This window comes from Malaya genurostris, chromosome 2, assembly GCF_030247185.1.
Source record: "Malaya genurostris strain Urasoe2022 chromosome 2, Malgen_1.1, whole genome shotgun sequence".
Lineage (NCBI taxonomy): Eukaryota > Metazoa > Arthropoda > Insecta > Diptera > Culicidae > Malaya > Malaya genurostris.
In genome coordinates, this window is record NC_080571.1 from 14,233,252 (window position 1) to 14,256,376 (window position 23,125).

The following is a 23,125-nucleotide window of genomic DNA, read 5'->3' on the forward strand; positions in this document are numbered from 1 at the left end:
TAAAACTTGAGCAAATGTATTTTTTCAACGCCGTCAACGGAGATTATACCAAGCTTCTAAGGCTGTGTGCTCAGGTACAGCACATCGTTTATTTTTTTTTCCGGAGAACAAGATGAGCAGTGCCTGGTACAGGCAGAAACTTGGTTTGATAAACCAGCAGGATAGGATAGAAGGTTCATCATTGAGCCCTTCAATCTACATCGGAATCGGGTCTGCTAAGTACACGCAGAGAAAAATATTGTAAACAGAAAATTAATTTTGGTTCCACGCAACGATTTATTTTTTTGAAATAGTGACAAAAGAAAATCTAATTTGAAATTGCAAATATTATTGCTTGATGCTACAAAAGTTTGGTTCAAGAAATATTTTGTTAAAAATAACAAATATTTTACTTGCGCGTTCCTGTCAATTTCCTGACAAACAATTCCATGATAAATGTAACTTTCAAAATAAGTTTAAACTGAAGTAGCTTTAGGTAAAGGTAATATTATTAGTTTTTTGAATTTATAAACTTGGCAGTTGAAATGAATGATAAGATTAAAACCTAAAATAATTAGTATTTCAACATACGCTTTTGTTTGTTAAAATCATACATTTTTGTTTGTCATTATTCATTTTCAAATTGTTAATTCCTTTCAATAGCAGTTGGGCCCTTTTGTCCTGAGGCAATCAAATTTTTCACATGCCACAATCAATGCTCCACTAATCTGGTCAAGATTGAATTCCTGCATTAAAAATTTTCTATAAAAAAAACGTGTTATGCAATGTAATGCAAGTTTAGTTATATTTTAGTTTTTTTATCCATACATACACTTGAACTGTTAAAAGAACCCAAGGAAACGAAAGAAACACTTAAATTTTCCTTCTAAAACACGAGCAAACTTTTTTGATTATCCAAGGGAGAAAAAATCTCTGGTTTATAAGAAACAAAACTGATACGGTTAAATCAAACAATAAACTTAGTTGTCATTACACAAATAAGATCATAGACAAAATTAACCAATTTTTTTTGGATAAAAATGTAAAGCACGATTGCATCCTCAAATAACTTCAACTTTTGTCAACTTTTGTTGACATGTAATAAATGGCTGATTTATTTCAAATATAAAATCTGCCGAACAAACCAGTTTTTCGTTAACCAGGAATTTGTCTTTAAATCAAATAACAGTTCGGCTGAAAAGTTCGTATCGTTTAATAGAAACACACATTTTTTTGCCAAAATTCGTTTTTATTATTCAACATAATTGCCATCAGAGGCGATACAGCGATTATAGCGATCTTCCAACTTTTCGATACCATTTTTGTAGTACGATTTGTCCTTTGCCTCAAAATAGGCCTCAATTTCAGCGATTACTTCTTCATTGCTTCTAATTTTTTTACCAGCGAGCATTCTCTTGAGGTCTGAGAACAGGAAAAAGTTACTGGGGGCCAAATCTGGAGAATACGGTGGATGAGGGAGCAATTCGAAGCCCAACTCGTTCAATTTCATCATGGTTTTCATCGACTTGTGACACGGTGCATTGTCTTGATGAAACAAAACTTTTTTCTTCTTCAAATGAGGCCGTTTTTTTTTAAATTTCGTCCTTCAAACGCTCTAATAACGCTATATAATAGTCACTGTTGATGGTTTTTCCCTTTTCAAGGTAGTCGATGAAAATTATACCATGCGAATCCCAAAATACAGACGCCATAACCTTACCGGCCGATTGTTGAGTCTTTCCACGCTTTGGGTTCGGTTCATCGCGTGCAGTCCACTCAGCTGACTGTCGATTGAACTCCGGAGTGAAGTGATGGAGCCATGTTTCGTCCATTGTTATATATCGACGAAAAATTTATTTCGATATAACAGCTCCAAACACTGCTCAGAATCATCAATTCGTTGTTGTTTTTGATCGATTGTGAGCTCACGCGCCACCCATTTTGCACAAAGCTTTCTCATATCCAAATATTTGTGAATAATATGTCCAACACGTTCCTTTGATATCTTTAGGGTATCAGCTATCTCGATAAACTTCACTTTACGGTCATTGAAAATCATTTTGTGGATTTTTTTCACGTTTTCATCGATAACAGCCTCTTTTGGACGTCCACTGCGTTCATCGTCTTCGGTGCTCATATGACCAGTACGAAATTTTGCAAACCACTTACGAATTGTTGCTTTGCCCGGTGCAGAGTCTGGATAACACTCATCAAGCCATTTTTTGTTTTCGGCGGCACTTTTTTTCATCAAAAAGTAGTGTTTCATCAACACACGAAATTCCTTTTTTTCCATTTTTTTTTCACAATACAGGGTCCGGCACTCGAAGTGTAACCAACTTCAGACCGCTCGTGCAGCTGACGCACGGGCATCAGCTCTCTAGAAATTTGCTAAATGACACTTCGGAGTTGTATTGTTTACAAGCGCAAGAAAGCATTTTGCCAAAAGTGAACGCGAACAAAAAATCTTGACTTGAGAGAGCGAAGGAGTTACTTCGTTTGGCCAAAAGCGGTCAATTTCCGAACATTGTATTTTCTGACGAGAAAATTTTTCCAATTGAGCAATTCGTAAACTCTCAAAACGATAGGTTTTACTTGACCGAACGTTCATACGAGAATTTGAGTCATCGATTGGCCACCAGGAGGCAGCACCCGCAACAGATAATGGTTTGGGCCGCTGTAACCGCAGATGGGCGCTCTCCAATCGTTTTCATCGAGCCTGGCGTCAAGGTAAATGCGACATATTATCGGGAAAGTATTCTGGAGGTTGCTTTGAAGCCGTGGGCAGACAAACATTTCGGTGGCAGACCATGGACGTTTCAGCAGGACTCGGCACCGTCTCACAAAGCTCGAGTGAACCAAGAATGGCTGAAAAACAACGTTCCGAACTTCATCACGTCCACACAATGGCTCTCGAATTCACCAGATGCGAATCCAATGGATTATTCTCTTTGGGCCATTTTGGAGAGCAAAGTCCAAACTAAAAGATACACCAGTCTCGAGGCGCTGAAAAAAGTTATTGTCCGCGAGTGGGCCTAAATACCTGCAAGTCACATTCGGCAGCTTGCGATTCGTTTTTTGACCGTCTCAAGGCCATAGTCAAGGCAAAAGGTGGTCATATCGAGCAAAAGTGAATTGATTCTGAATTTTGTATTATTTTTACACATTTTGTACTTTGAATTAAGTAAAAGTAATTTTCCAAACTGAATTTATGGCCTTTTTAATTGGTTACACTTCGAGTGCCGGACCCTGTAACAAAAGTAGCTTCACTCAAAATGCAATATCTCACAAACTAATAATCAGACAGCTATCAAATTTATACACGTATCTTTTGAAGGTTGGTACTAACTGAAAATGGTATGGATTCAATTCTAGTGGCGCCCTCTCATAGAAACGATACGAACTTTTCAGCCGATCTGTTAGATATAATTGTTGATGTAGAAGGGAGAAATTGGTTCAAAACAATCATATTTCAGCTTCAAACCAACTGAAATCATATTTTAAAGCTCAATTTCTCTGCGTGTAGGAGTGAATATTTGAACGATCGCAGTAGGCGTGAACAATTTTCGCTCTCGTCAAAATATTTCGAAAATTAACTCTTGTTCACTTTAATAGATAATGTACTGAATGAAGTCTTTGTGATTCGGTATCTATGCTTAGTAGAAGTTAATTTTAGTTTATTTTTCATGTGAGGACGTGTGATTCGAATTACGAAACCTCTGTTGTTTTCATATAGACTCGCTCATGAAGACTTTTGATCATTACTGATCTTCTGTGAGCTAAATTGGTGATTACATGGATAAATCATGAAGGTTGAACTCAGTGATGGCCCCACACGAGCCAGCACGACGCCACACGAGCCTGTTCTCATACAGCCCGTGTGCTGTGCTTTTTCAAACCAGACTCATGAGGGTGTGCTAGCAAGAAAAGAGAGCCGAATCGATGGAGCTCGTGACTCGTTCAAATACGAAATACGCGAGCTAGCAGAAAACACGCACACGAAGTCTGAAGCACACGATTATTCATCATCGATAGCATAGTTAAAATATCGATTATTGACAATAATATCACCTTATGTGAAAGCCACTAATCATTTCGATTGACAATAATATAGATTTGTGTAGTCCACCTACACACGGTGGACTACACAAATCTATATTATTGTCAATCGAAATGATTAGTGGCTTTCACATAAGGTGATATTATTGTCAATAATCGATATTTTAACTATGCTATCGATGATGTAGCGGACACTGTGTGCCTAAAAATTGTATTATATAATTGAATAAAAAAGAACGAATACTTAACTCAGCAAATGAGCCAGCTCACGAGCTAGAACCCAATCCAGCTCATTAGCCAGCAGATGAGCCAGCACACCAGTTGAATCGCGAGCTGGTTCTACGAAGCACACGACGTGTGCTCTACGAAACGGCTCTCTTTTCTTGCTAGCACACGCTCATGAGTCTGGTTTGAGAAGGCGCGGCACCAGAGCTTCATATGCACACACAGCAGGTATAGATCAGCTCGTGTGCTGAGCTCGGACATCACTGGACTTGGACTCCCGATTTGACAGGAATGAAGTAGTCGGTGAGAATTTTCATTTTTTCACTTTATAATGAAAACTCATTTTTCGCTACCTTAGAGCGAATCCTAAATTTCATACCCACCAAAATCTCCAACTCCGGTACATCTATGGAAGAGAATAGTAACTCGTCATCCTTCCGGATAGCAGGTAAAGCATCAACATTTCCTTTCCTCATTATCCCTATCCAACCGACAATGGTGGCTATCATCCCATTGTGATGTTCAGTTTGAGTTGGCAAAGCAAATCAAAGCCTTGATAATACATATTCCTATTGTGGAACTTGACTTTCTGTTTCTACAACTATTCATGGCGTGCATAACCATTGCATGGCTGGTGATATGATCCTACTAACACTAAGAATTCTTCCAGGTCGAGTCTCGCGTTCACTCTGTTGGTTCTACAGTTTAGAGATGAAGTTGAAGTGTTCGTCGAATGAATGAAGGCTTTTGATTTCCTTTTGACTACTGAAATATAAATAGCGAATTAAACTACCTTAGGTGTGCTGAAACATTGCTTGCTAAATTAGCAACATGATTGAACCAAATTCGGCATGAATACAGACAGTTCAAATTTTAGTCACACCTCAGGTATCCAGGCTGGGAACCAAGCAGTTATAAATCCTTCCTGGTCGGAGCCTAAACATACAAAAACTGACTTGTCAGGCCAGTACTGTATGCATTGAATCGCCAACCCGGGCTCGGTCGAGGTACAGAATGCAAAACTTTGTATTCGATCGAAATAATCCGTTTCGAACGAAAAACAGAATCAGGTTGAATATCTCTAGAAACTGATGGTACCGCGCGATGGAGATGGCATCCTGCACGGAGTTTGGTACAATAAGAATGCTTTCTGAATTATGTTACTTCTGAATGTGTTTTTTTTTTTTGCGAAACCATGTGGTACTTGCGCTAACCAGTGTAGAACACAACATTATTAGCTTGTAGAACCCCTAAACTGATGTTTTTAAACAATTATGCTAACTCAGTGATAATGGTGAGGCTTTTGGAATGTTACATTTAGAACGCTTTCATACTATTGTAGCAGCTCTATTTAATTTAAACAAAGTTAAACATTGTAATTCTAATCCAAACTTCTGACACGTCTACGTTCTCTATAAAGACAGTTGCGTTGTACTGAAACAAAAATAAAATTTAAATTATGTTTACAAATCAATTAAACTACTCACTGTATGGGTCAAATCGAATCAGCTCCAATTTATCAGCCAATCGCTCTCGGATCTTCGTAAACTGATGTCCACTGACAGCACTTTCCATCAGCACGAGAATATTTCTGAGGGAAGAAAACAAATTGTATAACACCAGATCGAGCAAAGTAGCCGGAGTTTGAAACCGAGCATATTTAAGATAAGAAAGTGCTTACTTGCTCTTCGCCTTTTTCAATAAAATATTGGTAATAAACATTGTAAAAATTACAGAATCCTACAGCAAAATCCTTATCACAATACTCTAAAAACAAAACTACTCCCGGTTTTGACCAGGGATGCCAGATCATTTTTGCAAAAATCTATGATCAAACCCAAAACCTGTCTGTGAAAATCTGTGACCGTTTTCCGTACCGTAGGTCTCACTACCAACTCGCTGTGTACCTTTTGCCTCAACCGCTCTGTACTTTTTGGTGCTAAACTGTGTTCGATTTCCAAAATCTGTGATTTATTCAAGAATCTGTGTAAATCTGTAATTATTTTCAGAAATCTGTGTCATTTTTAAAATCTGTGCAGAAAATTCAAAATCTGTAAAACACAGATTAATCTGTGAACCTGACATCCCTGGTTTTGACAGCTCATTGTGAAAGATTGAACACTGTAAAAAACCATTTTTATTATTAGATTAAATGAGGAGTAAATTAGCAATGGAACGTAGGTAGGAACAAAGCAAAACTAACTATACTAAATATCGACAAAAGTACAAGAATATGATTTGAATTATACATGGAATAGTTTATTACGCTGATTAAATTGTACTTTTACATGTGGGATGTTACCATTTACTTTGAAGAGGAATTCAGAATAATAATAATAATTCATCGGTATCGAACACCCAAATCTGGTCAAAAATTGTTACTAGAATAATTTCAATATAGACAACCGCGACATCTAACTAATTCGACGAAAAATGCTTTGATCAGAATTCGACTCGTCAAGCTTTGATCAGAAAACATACGATAATTCCTAAATAAAAAATGAAACTAAATTAAAAACATTAATTCAGCTGTTTTTCAAAGACGGGCGAATCTTACAAAAGTAAACAAATCGAGTTTCTCTCACCTACACACTAAGATTTAATTCCTTTATTCGGTAATATTTTTGACGAAAACTTTCGGTAATCTATAGTAATAACCGATATTTCGGTACATGGGTTTTATTTTACAACAATTATGCAAATTTTCACCAAACGATCAGTTTAACTTTAATTTTCATTACAGAACTCTGTATTAGATATACAATTGATACGGTAAACCTGAATAGTCGCCGAATACGGTAAAAATCATACTGTCCGTTTGGTGAAGTTATCTTCCAATAACCGAACTTCTGTGAAAACCGATTATCATGAAACTAACTGTCAAACAGTTATTAAAATATTCAGTGAGTGTCTTTTTATTAACCAAACGAAAAAAATGTTGAAGGGTTCATCGATTGGATTGAGGTACAGGTAATAAAAGTTTTTAAGACATTAGAGCCACTAACAGCTTTGTATTTACTTATAGGCGGAAAATAATTTTGTATCACTTGTCCACTTGCTGCCAACACAAATCGTTCAAGGGTAATTTTTGTTGGACTCGACGGATTGTGAAGTGTTTTGGAAGGCGCTCATAATTCCGGTCAGTCGGAACATCTGACACTTTTTAAATTTCTCGTGGAATAAAACCATTTTCTTCATTCGTTTTTGTTAATATGTGTTGTTTTTTTAAATCCGAAAATCCAGAATTTTAACCAAAGGAAAACAAACAAACAAAAATTACCGAACAATCTGTTAGATCCATTTGGTTTACAGTTTACGGTAGTTGTTTGACAGTTCAGCAATTACCGAACGATCGGTAATCAATTCAATTACCGAACTGATTACCGAACGTTCAGCTGTTGAAAATTCGGTAAAAAATTACCGAATACTGCGAAATTTTCTAAGTGTGTACCAATAAAAAATAATTTATAAAAAACAATCCTCCACATTACTTTGAAACAAAGCATTTTACTTTTGAAAACAAAACAAAGTGAATGATTTTTACAACAAAAGCGTAAATCGAAATACTAATCAATTTAAGTCAATATCTTATCAGTTATTCCAACTGTCAAGATTATAAATTCTTAGCACTACAAAAATTACCTTTATCTAAAATTAGTTCATTTTAAACAGACGCTTGATTGTGTTGATAGTTTTTCCCTGAAATTAGGTGGCGGTATGCCAAAAGCAAGTAAATATCGTATCAAAACATTGATTCGATTGTATTGCGTTGAAGGATGAGAAGTAGGCACAATTCTGTATTTGGTTTTGGCAATATGTATTAAATCTGTATCCTGCGTGAAATTTGCACGGACGTATACAAATCAGTACATTACAGATAATTCTGTATGAATGGCAACTCTGTTGGTAAATGAAAAACATAAACACAGTCCAGATGACAGACTGGATGTTTTTGATAGGATAACGTGGCGCCATCATGACATATGCGAGTACTGTTCCAACTGAAGGAATATTCGAAATGACCGATGAAATCTAATTTGAGTGTCCTGTCTGTTAGTCTACACTGAAATGAAAATCTTATTTATATTCATAAGATTTGTCATATGAATCATATGCAAAATATAATTCATAGAAATTATATGGAAACTTATAATCTTTATTTAATGTGTACGTCAAATCTAAATGGACGTTATCATAATGAAAGTTATAAAAATATCCCATATAATTTATATGAAAATCAGATGGAAGTCGTGAATCGTACTGCTTGAAGCTGAAGAAATAGTTGTATCTCCGATATTCATCAACTGCTCCAGACCATTTTTTTCAGGAAGTTCCGCATCTCAATGTAATTTTAAATCGCTGACAAGACAGCTCAACCAACTTCGTTCAAGGATATGCGTTAACGGACCATGAAATATATATCCGGTACATTTCATTACTCTATCTGTCAAGTAAGATTCATTTTTATTTTCAGTCTCGGGATCTCACTTCTCTTTCGCGAATATCATGAGGTGCTCCCTTACCGAACGGAATACTAGTAAAGCTTGAATCCTCAAAGAAAAGTAGTAGTTGGCGATTATCTGCTATTCGTATGAGCTCCATTGAAAGTTATATATATATATATATATATATATATATATATATATATATATATATATATATATATATATATATATATATATATATATATATATATAATTTTATAAAACTAGTCATATGGTATATATGAACCTATCTAAATAAAATCGAAGTGAATATAATATGCGCTTCATAAATTGTTCCAATGTATGTTGTGCGGATATCTAATAATGGTTATAAGACGCGCCAATCAATTTGACTCAGACTGGAAATTTCATTCGTTATATGGAAATCCTGTAAAAATAACGTTAAGAAGAGTTTTATGTTTCATAAGATTATCTCATATATTTGACATGATGTTGAACACATCTTGTAACTATTATTGGAAATGCTGATAGTGCAAAATCATTAGAATATCATATAATGTGAAAAAGAAAATTTAGCTCAGTGTATGATATAGATGTATATCCTGCTACGCATGGCTGCCAGACGGCTGACTAAACGCTACCAGTGGGTAAAATATGCCACATCGAAATCTTTGACATTTTCAGCGAAGATGAAAAGATGAAAACGCTCAACTAAGATACAGGCGGCTATTTTTTACCAAAGTGGATTTGACAGCCGTCACTGAATCAATTTTGGTTGCCGCCTGGTGGCCATGGTTGCCCAGGTGACCAAAAGGCCTTGCGGGATTTTTTTTTATATTTAAAAGATATTTCATTCAGGCCTATTTGCGTACAAGCTTTACGTGGCCGATTTAGCTGAGTTTTTACATAATTTTTTTTTGTATTGGATCTCGTTGTCACCCTTTTTCTATGGGGAGAGGAGCTTCCATTTTCCTCCTGCGAGGATTGATGGGCAGTTTGTTCGCGGTTCGTCTCGTCATTTTCATCGCATCGGTCGTATTGTTGTTTCGTTGCTAGTTGTTGTAGATGCGTCTTGTTGTACATTGTTGCTTGGTTGGTTGGATGGTAAGTTGTTAACTGCAGCTGGTGTACTTTGTTCTATAGGGGATACGTTGGATGGTTCCGTTGAAGGGGATGCTTCACTGTTGTTGGTGACTGTCACAGGTGTACTGGGGTTGCTTGGGGTTGGTGTGAAAGAAGTACCGTTGTCCTTTGGTGTAGTTGTCTCCTTGTCCAGTTTATCACATGGCTTACCGTAGTGAACAACTTTTTGGCAATATTGACATGTGGCCATCTGATTGTCATAGGTAACAAGTGATTTGCACGGGATTCTTGTACCCGAATAAAAAATATTGTAGAAAAACAATACGATTTGCTGTTACAAAACCTGCCACAATTTTGCTTTGACCATTGAAAAATATTTCAATGTATTGTTATACACTATTCAATTGATTGTGAAAATGATTTTTACAATAGAAGGTAGAGGTTGTTAAGTATAGTAACAATTCAAATCATAAAATTTTCTCATACATGTTTTCTTGGAAAACAATAAAATGTACAGTTTACATATTGTTTTGTGTTATTATCCTGAAAACTGGGAGCACGGATGAAGAAGAGAGAGCATAAATAAACTACACTGAAATGAAAATCTTTTTTATATTCATTAAATTTGTCATATGAATCATATGCAGAATATAATTCATAGAAATTATATGGAAACTTATAATCTTTATTTAATGTGTACGTCAAATCTAAATGGACGTTATCATAATGAAAGCTAAAAAAATATCCCATATAATTTATATGGAAATCCGATGAAAGTCGTGAATAGTTGTGTCCTCGATAGTCATCAACTGCTCCAGACCATTTTTTTCAGGAAGTTTCGCATCTCAATGTAATTTTAAATCGCTGACAAGACAGCTCATCCAACTTCGTTCAAGGATATGCGTTAACGGACCATGAAATATATATCCGGTACATTTCATTACTCTATCTGTCTAGTAAGATTCATTGTTTTATTTTCAGTCTCGGGATCTCACTTCTCTTTCGCAAATATCATGAGGTGCTCCCTTACCGAATGGAATACTAGTATAGCTTGAATCCTCAAAGAAAAGTATAGTAGTTGGCAATTATCTGCTATTCGTATGACCTCCATTGAAAGTTATATATATATATATATATATATATATATATATATATATATATATATATATATATATATATATATATATATATATATATATATATATATATATATATATATATATATATATATATATATATATATATATATATATAAATAAATTTTATAAAACTGGTCATATGGTATATATGAACCTATATAAATAAATTCGAAGTGAATATAATATGCGCTTCATAAATTGTTCCAATGTATGTTGTTCGGATATCTAGTAATGGTTATAAGACGCGCCAATAAATTTGACTCAGACTGGAAATTTCATTCGTTATATGGAAATCCTGTAAAAATAACGTGAGAGAAGAGTTTTATGTTTCATAAGATTATCTCATATATTTGACATGATGTTGAACACATCTTGTAACTATGATTGGAAATGCTAATAGTGAAAAATCATTAGAATATCATATAATGTGAAAAAGAAAATTTAGCTCAGTGTATACTTTGTCACGTACCGGATAAAATCGGATTAAATTCGTTCTAAACAATGTCAATGTAAGAAGACAGTGATTAAATTCGTTATCAGGGATTCAATTCCAAATCGGACGAGAGCCGGGAAAGTTTTGACTGAGGAGTTAAACATAACCTATAAGGTAACGGATCGGATCAGATACAACTAACCGGAAAACGAGGGATTAATAATGAAAGTGTTTCGCCGTAGTTGCGTAAAAAAATAATAATAAATAAATAATAAGATGGAAAACAGCAAATCAACGTTATTACCGTTTGACACCTCCAACACGGAGTCTATCGGAACTCGATGGAAGAAATGTATGAAGTAAAAAGAATGTGTGGCAAGTGGATGGATCTGAAGGCGAAGAAGTCGGTGAGAGCTGCAATAGTACAAACAGTGAAGATACCGATGACGATGTACAACAAATTTACGCTACCGGAAACAAACATGACATGGTGACATGTTGTACAGGTGGTGTCAAATTAAGGTGGATCGTAGACACTGGTGCGCACGTTAATGTCATAAACAGGAAAACATGGCACTACCTGAAAGCGAATGGATGTAAATTTAGCGAAGCAACAAAATCACGAGAATTTCTTCGTGTCTACGGAGACGGCAAGCTAAAGGTCCACAAAACGTTCAAAACAGATACAGCTACCCGTTCAAAACGCGTTACCCACGAGGTGTATGTCGTAAACATCGAAGTAGGTGCAAACCTACTGTGCAAAAATACATCGTTGGAGTTGGGAATCTTGGAGATTCATGGAGACGTGTTCCGCGTTACAAATGAACAATCACTGAAAGTTGGAAAGATAAAGGATTTGCAGGTGAAACTGCAAATCGATAAATCTATAGTCCCAGTTCAACAACCTTGTAGACGTTTACCGATTCCGTTACAAGGCGTAGTTGAAGAAAAATTGAATGACCTATTACAACAAGATATAATCGAACCAGTGCCGTTGAAAATAACTTGGGCATCACCTTTAGTAGTGACCCCAAAAGATGGAGGAAAAAGTGTACGTCTGTGCGTTGACATGCGTATGGCTAACAAAGCCATTATTCCCGAGCGGCACCCGATACCTACATTTGATGAAATAATGCCTCATCTGGACGGTTGCAAATACTTCACCAAGATTGATTTGGTCAAAGCATTCCACCAAACTGAGTTGCACCCTGCGTCTCGTGAAATCACTACGTTTGTAACTCCCACCGCATATTATCGTTACAAACGACTGATGTTCGGGATGAATTGTGCCGCAGAATTTTTTCAGCGGTAAATCGAAAGAATATTAAAGGGCTTAAATGGTGTATGAATATTTATCGATGATATCCTCGTGTACGCACAATCGAAGGAAGAACACGATGTGAGAGTGAAATTAGTTCTACGTCGATTCGAGAAACATGGTATAACAGTGAACCTCAAGAAGTGCGAGTTTGGGAAGAGATCCGTAAATTTTATGGGACATGCTTTATCCGAGAAAGGAATCTTACCAATGAACGATAAAATATGTGCCATTCAATCTTTTAGGTACCCCAAAAATGCTACTGAAATGCGTAGCATCCTCGGCCTAGTGAACTACGTCGGTAAGTTCATTCCAAATCTGTCGGAGAGATCAACTGCCCTGCGACAAATGGCATCCCATGACAGAAAATTCGAATGGACGAAAGAACGGCGACAAAATTTTAAAAACATTAAATCTGCACTGGCTAATCCTAAACATCTCGGATACTGCAACGCAAAGAATCGCACACTTCTGATGGACGCTGTCGTAAATAAGACATGCCGAGAGTGTTTCGACTGTCAACTTGTTGCACCATTCGAAAAACCTGAGCCTTTATGCATTCGAGACTTGCCAGCTGCACCCTGGGTTCACTTGTCAGGAGACTTTCTTGGGCCTTTACCTGATAACAGCTACGTATTCGTATTAATCGATCTCTATAGTCGGTTTGTTTTGGCAGAACCGATGACCCGAACTACATCAGGTGACGTAATTAGATTTTTAATGAGCACCTTCACTAGGATGGGTCTCCCATTGATCCTAACATTCGATAATGCGAGAAACTTTTCAAGCGAAGAGATAAAAGATTATTGCAATGATTACGGCATCAAACTCACACACACAACACCATACTATCCCAGCGCAAACGGTGAAGTAGAGCGCCAAAACCGATCAATTTTGAAAGTTCCGAAAATAAGCAAACAACAAAGCAGTGATTGGAAAATAGCATTACAAGAGTATCTGTATATGTACTCTGTGACCCCACATTCGGTAACAGGCGTTCCACCGGCACAACTCATGTTCGGAAGAAGATTCCGAGATTTGATTCCTCACTTCCAAACGCAAGTTCTGGATGACTATGAATTACGTGATCGAGATCAAACTATGAAATACCAGGCAAAAGTGTAAAGAGACGAAAGAGTCGGCGCTAAGGAATCATCGGTATCCGTAGGAGATGAGGTGTTACCGAAGAACATGTTACCACAAAACAAGCTTTCGTCAAGATTTTTACCTACTCCCGCAAAAGTAGTTGAACGATGCGGAAATAGTCTGATATTGCAAAACAGCGACGGGGTGTGTTATAAACGCAACACATCACACGTGAAACCACTGATTCGCCATTCTATGGTCAACAGCGATACGCAAGTCGGTACAACTACAACAACCTTATTGGATTCACAGAGTCGACCACGAACCTACGAGAGCGGGAAGACCGAACCGGCAGATAATGAGACCCAAACGATACGATGATTATAGTCTTAGTTAAAATCAATTGTTATTTGAAATACTTCCGTTTTATTTAAATTCAATAAGGGAGATATGTTATGATCCTGAAAACTGGGAGCACGGATGAAGAAGAGAGAGCATAAATAAACTATACTTTGTCACGTACGCGTGTACTTTTATTCCGAATCATAATAGTTTGTAACACCACGTGTACAATAAATTCAATTGTAGAATAGTAGAAACAATATATTGAATCGTTGGAAATGAAAAATAGTTTGTCAAGATACAATAAAACGTATTGTAACCCATATATCAAATCGTGAATCAATTGTTTATGCTGTAAAATCCATGGTTTATTTCTTTACGGGTATCCTGACCGAATGTCACATAAGAAGGTATAGGCCTCCTCAAGCGCATGCGTAACAAAGCACTATTTCATATATACTGGAATGTTGTACTTGATATTTTCATGCTCTGCATAGTGCACATTATTATTGCCTTTAGCGAATTGATTTGCATCCAACTCTTTATTGAACTGGATATAAATAACATTATTGGTCTAATTACATTGAAGTAAATGCACACGTTTAATATCAAGATGCATTTGCTCCTTAAGCAAACCTACAAGTTCTCGTATCGAAGGTCGAATTTTGCACTGCCTGAAGTCAACAACAATTGTATTCTTTCGTGTCAGCTTTTGTTCGTTTAGTTCACTTATTTAGAGGTCGTTCTATTGTTCACTACACAATACTGAACTTGGTTTCTTCTGTCCCGAACGTAAGCGGGTTTGTTTTATAGACTGACTTGAATGAGATGCCGTGTGGGATTTTATAGCGGCCCTTACACGATCATTAAAAGTGTCATTACTAAGTAATGACACTTCTGCTCGTCATTACTGCATTACTGTACATCATTACTGCATTACTGTACGTCATTACTGCATTACTGTACATCATTACTTTTTAGCATTACACGTTCATTATTAATGTTGAGTATTTGTAACTACTCCAGTAGCGGCCCTTACACGAGCATTATTATTGTCATTTTTAATGATGTATTTCAAATTTGATAGAAATCTCGTCATTACTGCACCATTACACGTTCATAAAAATGACATTATTTTTTAGTAATGACACTTTTAATGATAGTGTAAGGTCCGCTAGTAATAGCAATAGCAATATTTTTATTTTCGTTTAGCTGAAAATAAATTTGATTTGCCATTGAAACGTTTAGGTTAATGAAATATTATCAATTTAAATCTACACTTTGCCATGTTTTCGCGTATAGTTCTAAAGATATTCAGATATTCATTACTCGTGTCATTAGTGAACTCGTAGATCTTACACGATCATTAAAAGTGCCATTACTTTTTAGTAATGACACTTTTAATGATCGTGTAAGGGCCGCTTATGAATTATGAAACTATGATTTGCCGATAGGACCTTCTCCAATGTTCGTCTTCATTTATGCATGCACGATAAAAATGACAACCAGAAATGCCATTTATACAGATTTATCTGTATTATACAGATTTTCACATTCGCATACAGACTTAATACAGAGTACAGATTTTATACAGATTTCTTAAACTTAATACAGATTTATACAGATTTCGCCAAATGTAAGGAAGAAAAAAATCAAACTTTTCCGTCTGAGCTATCTATTAATATTTTATTGCAGTGGTGATGTAAAAGTTTATTAATCAACGGACAAATCACAAATTAAAATGGAAATATTTTGTGCAAATATTTGATGAAGAACCAAGTAGTGAACACTAAAATACATTTGTATTATAATTTGATCTGATATTCAAGGAAGTCGTGGTATCAAGGAACTTTATTGTCAGACTGAGACTTGTACGACCTGACATGACGTTGCACATTGGACGTTGGAATTCCACAACATTTTCAAACTAGATAAGTTTTTGGAATTACAATGCAATTGTTGTTGTTGGAAGAACTATTACATTTCGTCGTTGAATATTCCTGTGAGTGCGACAATGACTTACGAAGATTTGAAGAATAAATGCTCATTGAATCTACTATTTTATAACTATAACCCATTGAAATCATTATCATTTTATTGTAGAAATTTCATATGATTAGTGAATACAGATGAATACAGATTATTTATGGTGAGAAATACAGATTTTCAATGAAAATATCTGGCATCTCTGATGACAACTCTCACATACAGAGATGCCAGATTGGCTGAACGTCTGTAAATTTGCGTAGGTATTTCTTATAAGTGCTGAAGATATTTTTTATAGATTTCCACGAGTTTTTGCAAAAAATCAAATAGTAAAATTTACCCGGCTTCTCTGGTAGTAACCTATGTGTGTTACATCGTGAAAATACTCGCTGCTTTATGTGAAAAACGATCCAAGTCTAAGCCAACTGTGAAAATGAGGCTCCGTTCCTCTAGGAAGTGCGATAACAACAACAACAACTTATTGAGTAATTTTTTAGCGTCGTTCACGCAACAAGGTTGGTTTGTTTTTCTTAAATCGCACATTGTTTGTGTAGCGGTTAGGTAGTTTTGCTTTTGATAACAGTTTATTTTCAAGTGCATTAATCACCTTTCGGTTGAACATTTATCTGTATAAAATATAAGATATTTACAACTGAAACAAACAATTTGCTTATAGAAATGAGTACTTCGATATTCGACACTCCACGGGCTGAAGGGACTAGCAAAAATACTTCTAAAGTCAAACCTGCCAAAAAGAACAAATCTATTAGTAAGCAGGAAATGATTGAACGGGTACTTCAGGAGCAGATAGAGGAGTTTGGTCAGGCACTTTCCATTGATCTGACAGAACCACCTGCGAAAAATAAGAATGCTAAGGTACTTGGCTGTTATTTTATCTGCACGTTTATCATCTTTATTTTCCCTTTTCATAGAATACTTCGAAGTCATCGACTAAGAGCAATAAATCCCAACAAAACGATACATCTCCAAAGAATAAAAAGAAAAAAAAGCTGGGATTAAAAATTAAATTGCAAGATGTTAAAAAACACAAGCAAAAGCTACGAAAGAGCCTCAATGCATTGAACAACTCTAAAGCTCATGGTGGAATTCATTCGGAACTTTTACTTGAAACTTCTCCCGATACGGGATCTTTCCGGAACAATTCTAATAACTTTTCGTCGACTACCCAGAAATCAACGTCACCGAAAAAAAATCGCAACCACACAATGCCTTTGCCTATCGACTTTACTCCTTCGCGGGTCTCCGTGAAACGGGAACCGGTAACTCCTGGTCCGTCGAGAGCAGTTCAGACCAATTCAAGTGATAGTGTCGAGGAAGGTCGAGAAAAATTCGCTTGGGTTATTCATCCAGTTTCTATATCTGATTTCATGACTGACTATTGGGAGAAGAAACCATTGCTGGTACAACGAAACAACAACTCGTATTACAGTGAACTTGTGTCACGAGCGAAAATTGATGAAATGCTCCGGAGACATAATATTGAATATACCAAAAACATAGATGTGACGTCTTATAGAGAAGGTGAAAGAGAAACTCATAATCCAGATGGAAGAGTTTTGCCTCCGGAAATGTGGTCATTCTATGAGGAAGGTTGCAGCATCCGTATGCTCAATCCACAGACGTATTTACGCGGAATATACAGTCTGAATGTCAAACTGCAAGAGTTTTTCCACTGCATGACAGGCGCGAATTTCTATCTAACTCCGCCTAACAGTCAGGGATTTGCGCCACACTACGACGATATCGAAGCATTCGTTCTACAAGTGGAAGGCCGTAAGCACTGGAAGCTGTACAGTCCTCGAAGCACGAACGAAGTATTACCACGTGTATCTTCTGCAAATTTCAATCAAGAAGAAATTGGGATGCCTATTTTAGAAGTGATTTTGGAACCTGGTGATTTGCTTTATTTCCCTCGAGGAATTATTCATCAAGCTTGCACCGTGCCGGGTCACCATTCCCTTCACGTGACTATGAGCGTGTATCAAAAAAATAGCTGGGCGGATTTCCTGGAACTATTTTTTCCGCATGCTCTTGCACAAGCTGCTGAAAATGATCTCAGTCTACGCCAAGGCATCCCACTTGATCTTCATCAGCATTTTGGAATTGTTTTTTCGGACAATGAAACGCCCACACGGAAAGAATTCGTAAGCCGAATTAAGAAACTCGTCGATAAAGTGTTTTCCGAAGCGGCAATAGACACTGCGGTAGATCAAATGGCCAAACGTTTTCAGCATGATGCGCTACCTCCGCTTGTAGGTGATAACGAGACCCGAAACACGGTCTATGGAACTAACTTCGTTCACAAACCCGACGGTACAGTTTCGCATCGAGTACCGTTTACCGAGCAGTCAACCATTCGGCTTTTGCGTCGGAACATCCTTCGACTAGTTAGTGAAGAAAACAAACTTCGCATATACTATCATACGGATAACTCGCGAGAGTATCACGAATATGAGCCCAACTACCTGCAGGTGGACGACGATGCAGCTCTGGGTGTTGAATTACTGGTCAAAGTGTACCCCCAGGAGATTAGTATCGATGCTTTGCCAGTAGAAGATAAGATCGAGTTCGCTAAAAGCTTGTGGGAAAAAGGTCTCATAGTTGTAAGTAGTGGCTAGGATAGGTGTTTTTTCCGTTTTTTTTTTTATAATTTTCGGATATACATCGCATAGACTAGTCCGTTATAATGTGGATCGAGTGATTGTTAGACATCAGTAAGCCTCATCACAAAACGTTTCATTAAAATATCTTTGTATTCTTCGAACGAGCTCAGCTCAATTAAAAGAAATTTTAGCAACTTGTTTTGTTTAAGATTCCTTTAAGTTAATTCTTAAGAAATCAAACAATTACTACTTTGAACATAATTCTTTAAGTAAATTACAAAGCATTCGATGAAAAAAATGGAGTAGGATGTTAATATCAGCGTTTTTCAAACACGTATTTTTTAAATCTTATAGAGATCATTTAGGACAATAAAACAGGAAACCCCCTTTTTATAATCTCAGCTCCACTACATAATTTTATACTTCAGTGCACGTGTGAATGTGTTGAAGTGCTCAATATTAGCGCGATTTTCTTACACCCTTAAAAAAGTCACACAAGAATGAGTAAGATGCTACTCGCATTGCGAAAAGCGGAACAACCCTGAAAAAGAGTACTCCACACTGAAAAAAAAGTGACCTGTTTTCCATGGTCATACGCTGAAATAGCAACAACGACCATTGTATGAAATACTAGATAGAAACGACTACAACTGTTTGTATTTATGACATTCCTGACATCACGCTTAAAAATAGTTACTCAAAAATGAGTAAGATCTCACTCATCTACAGAAAAAGTGGAACAACTCTAATTTAGAGTAACTCCAAAGTTACTCAAATTTGAGTTCTTCCACTGGAAACGATATTTGGGTAAAATCTACTCATTTACTGAGTAATACTTAATTTGTACGTGTACCAAAAATAGAGTAACTATCACTCAAATTTTGAGTGAAATTTTATTTCACATATACCAAATTTGCAAAAAAATTGCTCCTTTTCTGAGTGTATTGTATTAAAATATTAAGTAATTGAACTCAATACTATATCAAGTGGTGGTCGCTTGGAGTTGTGTGTCAATCGCAAATTAACATACATGTCAGTTATGCTCAGGCACCAATCATACACTTATTCCTCATAAATGACATTTGAGCATATTCGTTTCCATTCTAAAGCAAAACACGGAGTTTATCATTCCGGTTTTTGCAGACACAACACCGTTTGTGTTAAGCGACTCACCCTCGAAACACGCGATCTCACTAACAAAAAATACAACCTGTTGCTACAAATGGTTATTACAACTTTTAGACTGATCTTGCGAATAGTGACAAAAAAACGAGTTCTTGCGTTAAACTCAAATTTAAAGTAGAAGTTACTCAATATCATTGATGATAACTACTCAATTTTTGACGTTTCCATGTATCATTTGAAAATGAGTAACTAGTACTCAAACTCTGAGTAACTTTTCCTAAGCGTGATGGTCATTCTGACAGTGACAGTCAAAACCACAAATAATAATCAGGCGATACTAAGCCCTTGAAAATTACCAAGCGGAATAATTAATAATGTTATGGCGTTTTTGATCTAAAAACACTGGTGGCGTGGAATAACTCTGGTTTTCTTTTTTTTTTTTTTCAATGAAAAATGGCATTAAATTTGATAAATCTATAGTTGGCTACACGATTGTATAGATTAAAAAGGCTACACATGCAATGAGAAAAAATCAGTAAGTATTTGTATTTATGATTTTCTGAGAATGGTTGTCAACTTTAAATCACATTTTCAAGTAAGGTGAAATTGTTCTCGAGCTTTGATACATTTGAGAAGCGAAATAGTTATTGCTACCTGAGCATAAAATTGTCACGCATTTTCAATAAAACAATTTTAAACATAGTTAACTAGACGATTGTGAAGTTTGAAAACACTTCATATTAACCATATCAACAGAATTTCTGTAGTAAACACATTATCGTATAGTGGTTTTCAACTGACCGACGACACGACCTGCCACTCGTCTATCAAAACTATATCGTAAATTTAACTACCCCTCAGTAACTGGAAATGTCAAATCGAAAACGCTAGTGAATTTTTTTAAACTGGCATCACAAGTTGATATATTTATTGATTTTGAATAACAGTCACCATAACCATGGTTACTGCATATCGAAGGCAAGATGAATGTAAACAAAATAAATTTCAGATCGGTTATTATATTACGGAACATTTTAATGGATTTACCTGCCTCGAGCGTAATGTAAAAATTGAAGAGTATGAGTTATGTCTTTTATAAAGCCAAGTTCAAAATTCAGGTCTTAGGGACATTGGGATGCATAATTCACTGCTGACTTGAAACCGTTGTGTGATAACAGCTCAGCGCAAACCAACGAGGAAGACATGGAAATGACCGACAACGAGCTGAGCGAGGCTAGTGCTCTGCGGTACCTGCATAACGTACGGTAAAATGATTTCTTTGTGGAATTCCACTAGTAATCCTCGAATAGTGGCCAACAAGGTGAAATACTGTTTCCACTGCTGCGCAATCAATCGACACAAAACAATTTTGACACCGGCATATTACACCGAATCCTACTGTCCAGAAAAGCTAGCAGTTAAAGTGTACGGATGAATCGCTGGAAGCAGATCATTGTCCTCGTTCGTTGGTTTCATCCATAGTTTCGATTAAATTCCGAAAATCGAGTTCATTTAAATGCATTTCTGGTTAATTTGGACAAAGTTTAACACTAATAGAACTGTTCCACCGCTTTCAAAACATGTTTATTTGTTTTGGGGTTCCTTGGTAACTTGTCCATAGCAACTTAAACAGTGTTGCTCGAGAAGATTATTTTTATCATTTACAAGGGGTCGCTAGATTTGTGGTAACTGGCGGTGAATCGTTAGCGAACAGCTTTAATGCAGATTTTTCTTCGGAGTGCCTGGTCGTGTCGTCGAACTGACTATGTATTCCATTTGTGCTGCCTATCCAAATTGTCAATGAATGCATCTTGATTAGTCTTGCCTTACAAGTTTCCGTGGTAGAGTCTTACAAGTCTCCGTCATTGAAATTGAATTTTTCAACAATTTCGTCGACAACGGCTTTTTCAGTGAATTTGCGTCTTTATACAAATTGACGGATCAGATGTTTTTATCGATTGCTAGAGAAACAACATCGAGCGAATGATCATCCGCTTCCCGGATTCAAATAGTTCAATTCCGACGGAAAAAGTACAGGATATCGCTGGTGAATATCGGGGTTTGCATCTTGACTATTAATTTCGTTTATGTTGCCCATTCCCACATTATCGAAATGACGGAATGAGCAATGAATTCTCACTCGACTGCATGAGTTTTTTAGTGCTCGATCGGTTCAGTGCTAGAATTTTCGCCTGAGTTGGCTGCTCGATCAACCTGATTGACAGTGACATTATAAATGTCATTGAATATTCGCTCATTTTATGAATGTGTTAGTTTAGAATTTAGGCGACTTAGGCCATTTCACAACACTCCGGCTAGAGGAATCGATGATGCTGAGTAAGGTAGGCCGTTTTGTTAATTTCCAGCGAATTTCAACAATTTATGTTGGGATTCTAAGAAGAACTGGTTATTTACTAGTTCTGTATATCCGAAAAACATGAAGATTTAAATTTGTATATACAGTTATATAATGTTTCCGTTTAAAAATAAACTGAAAATCACCACGAAAACGTGCAAAATCGGAAAAGAAGAAGAAGAAGACGAATTGACAATTCAGTCCGCATCTTCTCACTCAATTCCGATTGATTTCCGAATCAACCGGTTGTAGGCGAAATTCATTCGGAATCGGTTGCACTGGAGTTGGAATTGATTCGGAATTCCACATGATTCCCACATGGAATTCCGAATGAAAATTTCTCGCCGATTCGGAACTGATTCGGAATCCATTCGGATCTGATATAGTGGGTTTTTACTCCCAGAAAAAATCGATCAGACCAGAGGCAACAACCGATTCCAAACCGATCCTATTTGGAATCGGTTGTTGCACCTGATTCGGAATCCATTTTGAAATCATACAGAATTCTAGACGAGTTAACTGGGTCCGCGTCTAAGTGACTAATCAATATTTCACCAGACAAACTTCACACGTCTATCAACACGATGCACCTACCACACCACAGTATGCAGAATTGACACATCGACACCATCCTGGCCCTATTGGAAACCTGCGATCTGAGCTGGACAAACATCAACCAAAGCTTAAGCTCTAAGATGCCGAGGAACTTTTCAAGTTTTGAATAATCATTTACTTAAAACTAGTATAATCACAGACTAACAGACATGACAGTATGAGCAAATTCTTATAAAAATAATTTTTCGTTATGCACTAGTTCCACCTATATTGGACTGCGCGAACTATTTACTATCGGTACACCCCTTGTATTATGTTAAAGTTTTTTTACTAGTTGGTTTCCCCTCGTTTGTCAACACCGATCAGCTGCTTG

The 23,125-nt window shown here is 36.5% G+C and overlaps 2 protein-coding genes across 4 annotated transcripts; one reads left to right on the forward strand and one right to left on the reverse strand.

Moving 5' to 3' along the window:
* Positions 1-5,586: 5,586 nt before the first annotated feature.
* LOC131432254 (large ribosomal subunit protein bL33m) lies at positions 5,587-6,067 on the reverse strand. Its single transcript, XM_058598399.1, has 3 exons — positions 5,942-6,067; positions 5,748-5,851; positions 5,587-5,694 (listed from the first exon to the last, which is right to left on the reverse strand). Exons 1-3 carry the CDS (start codon positions 5,980-5,982, stop codon positions 5,642-5,644), a joined length of 198 nt encoding a protein of 65 aa, XP_058454382.1. The 5' UTR covers positions 5,983-6,067; the 3' UTR covers positions 5,587-5,641.
* Positions 6,068-14,399: 8,332 nt separating this feature from the next.
* On the forward strand, positions 14,400-21,923 carry LOC131429625 (bifunctional lysine-specific demethylase and histidyl-hydroxylase NO66). Of its 3 annotated transcripts, none has more exons than XM_058593865.1 (3): positions 14,400-14,516; positions 16,769-16,968; positions 17,025-21,923. In XM_058593865.1, the coding sequence occupies exons 2-3, from the start codon at positions 16,771-16,773 to the stop codon at positions 18,729-18,731; spliced, it is 1,905 nt and encodes a 634-aa protein (XP_058449848.1). In that variant the 5' UTR covers positions 14,400-14,516; positions 16,769-16,770; the 3' UTR covers positions 18,732-21,923. The 3 variants fall into 3 exon arrangements, with proteins under 3 accessions (XP_058449848.1, XP_058449847.1, XP_058449849.1); XM_058593864.1 differs by lacking the exon at positions 14,400-14,516 and adding an exon at positions 16,398-16,607; XM_058593866.1 differs by lacking the exon at positions 14,400-14,516 and adding an exon at positions 16,608-16,705.
* The last annotated feature ends 1,202 nt before the right edge of the window (positions 21,924-23,125 follow it).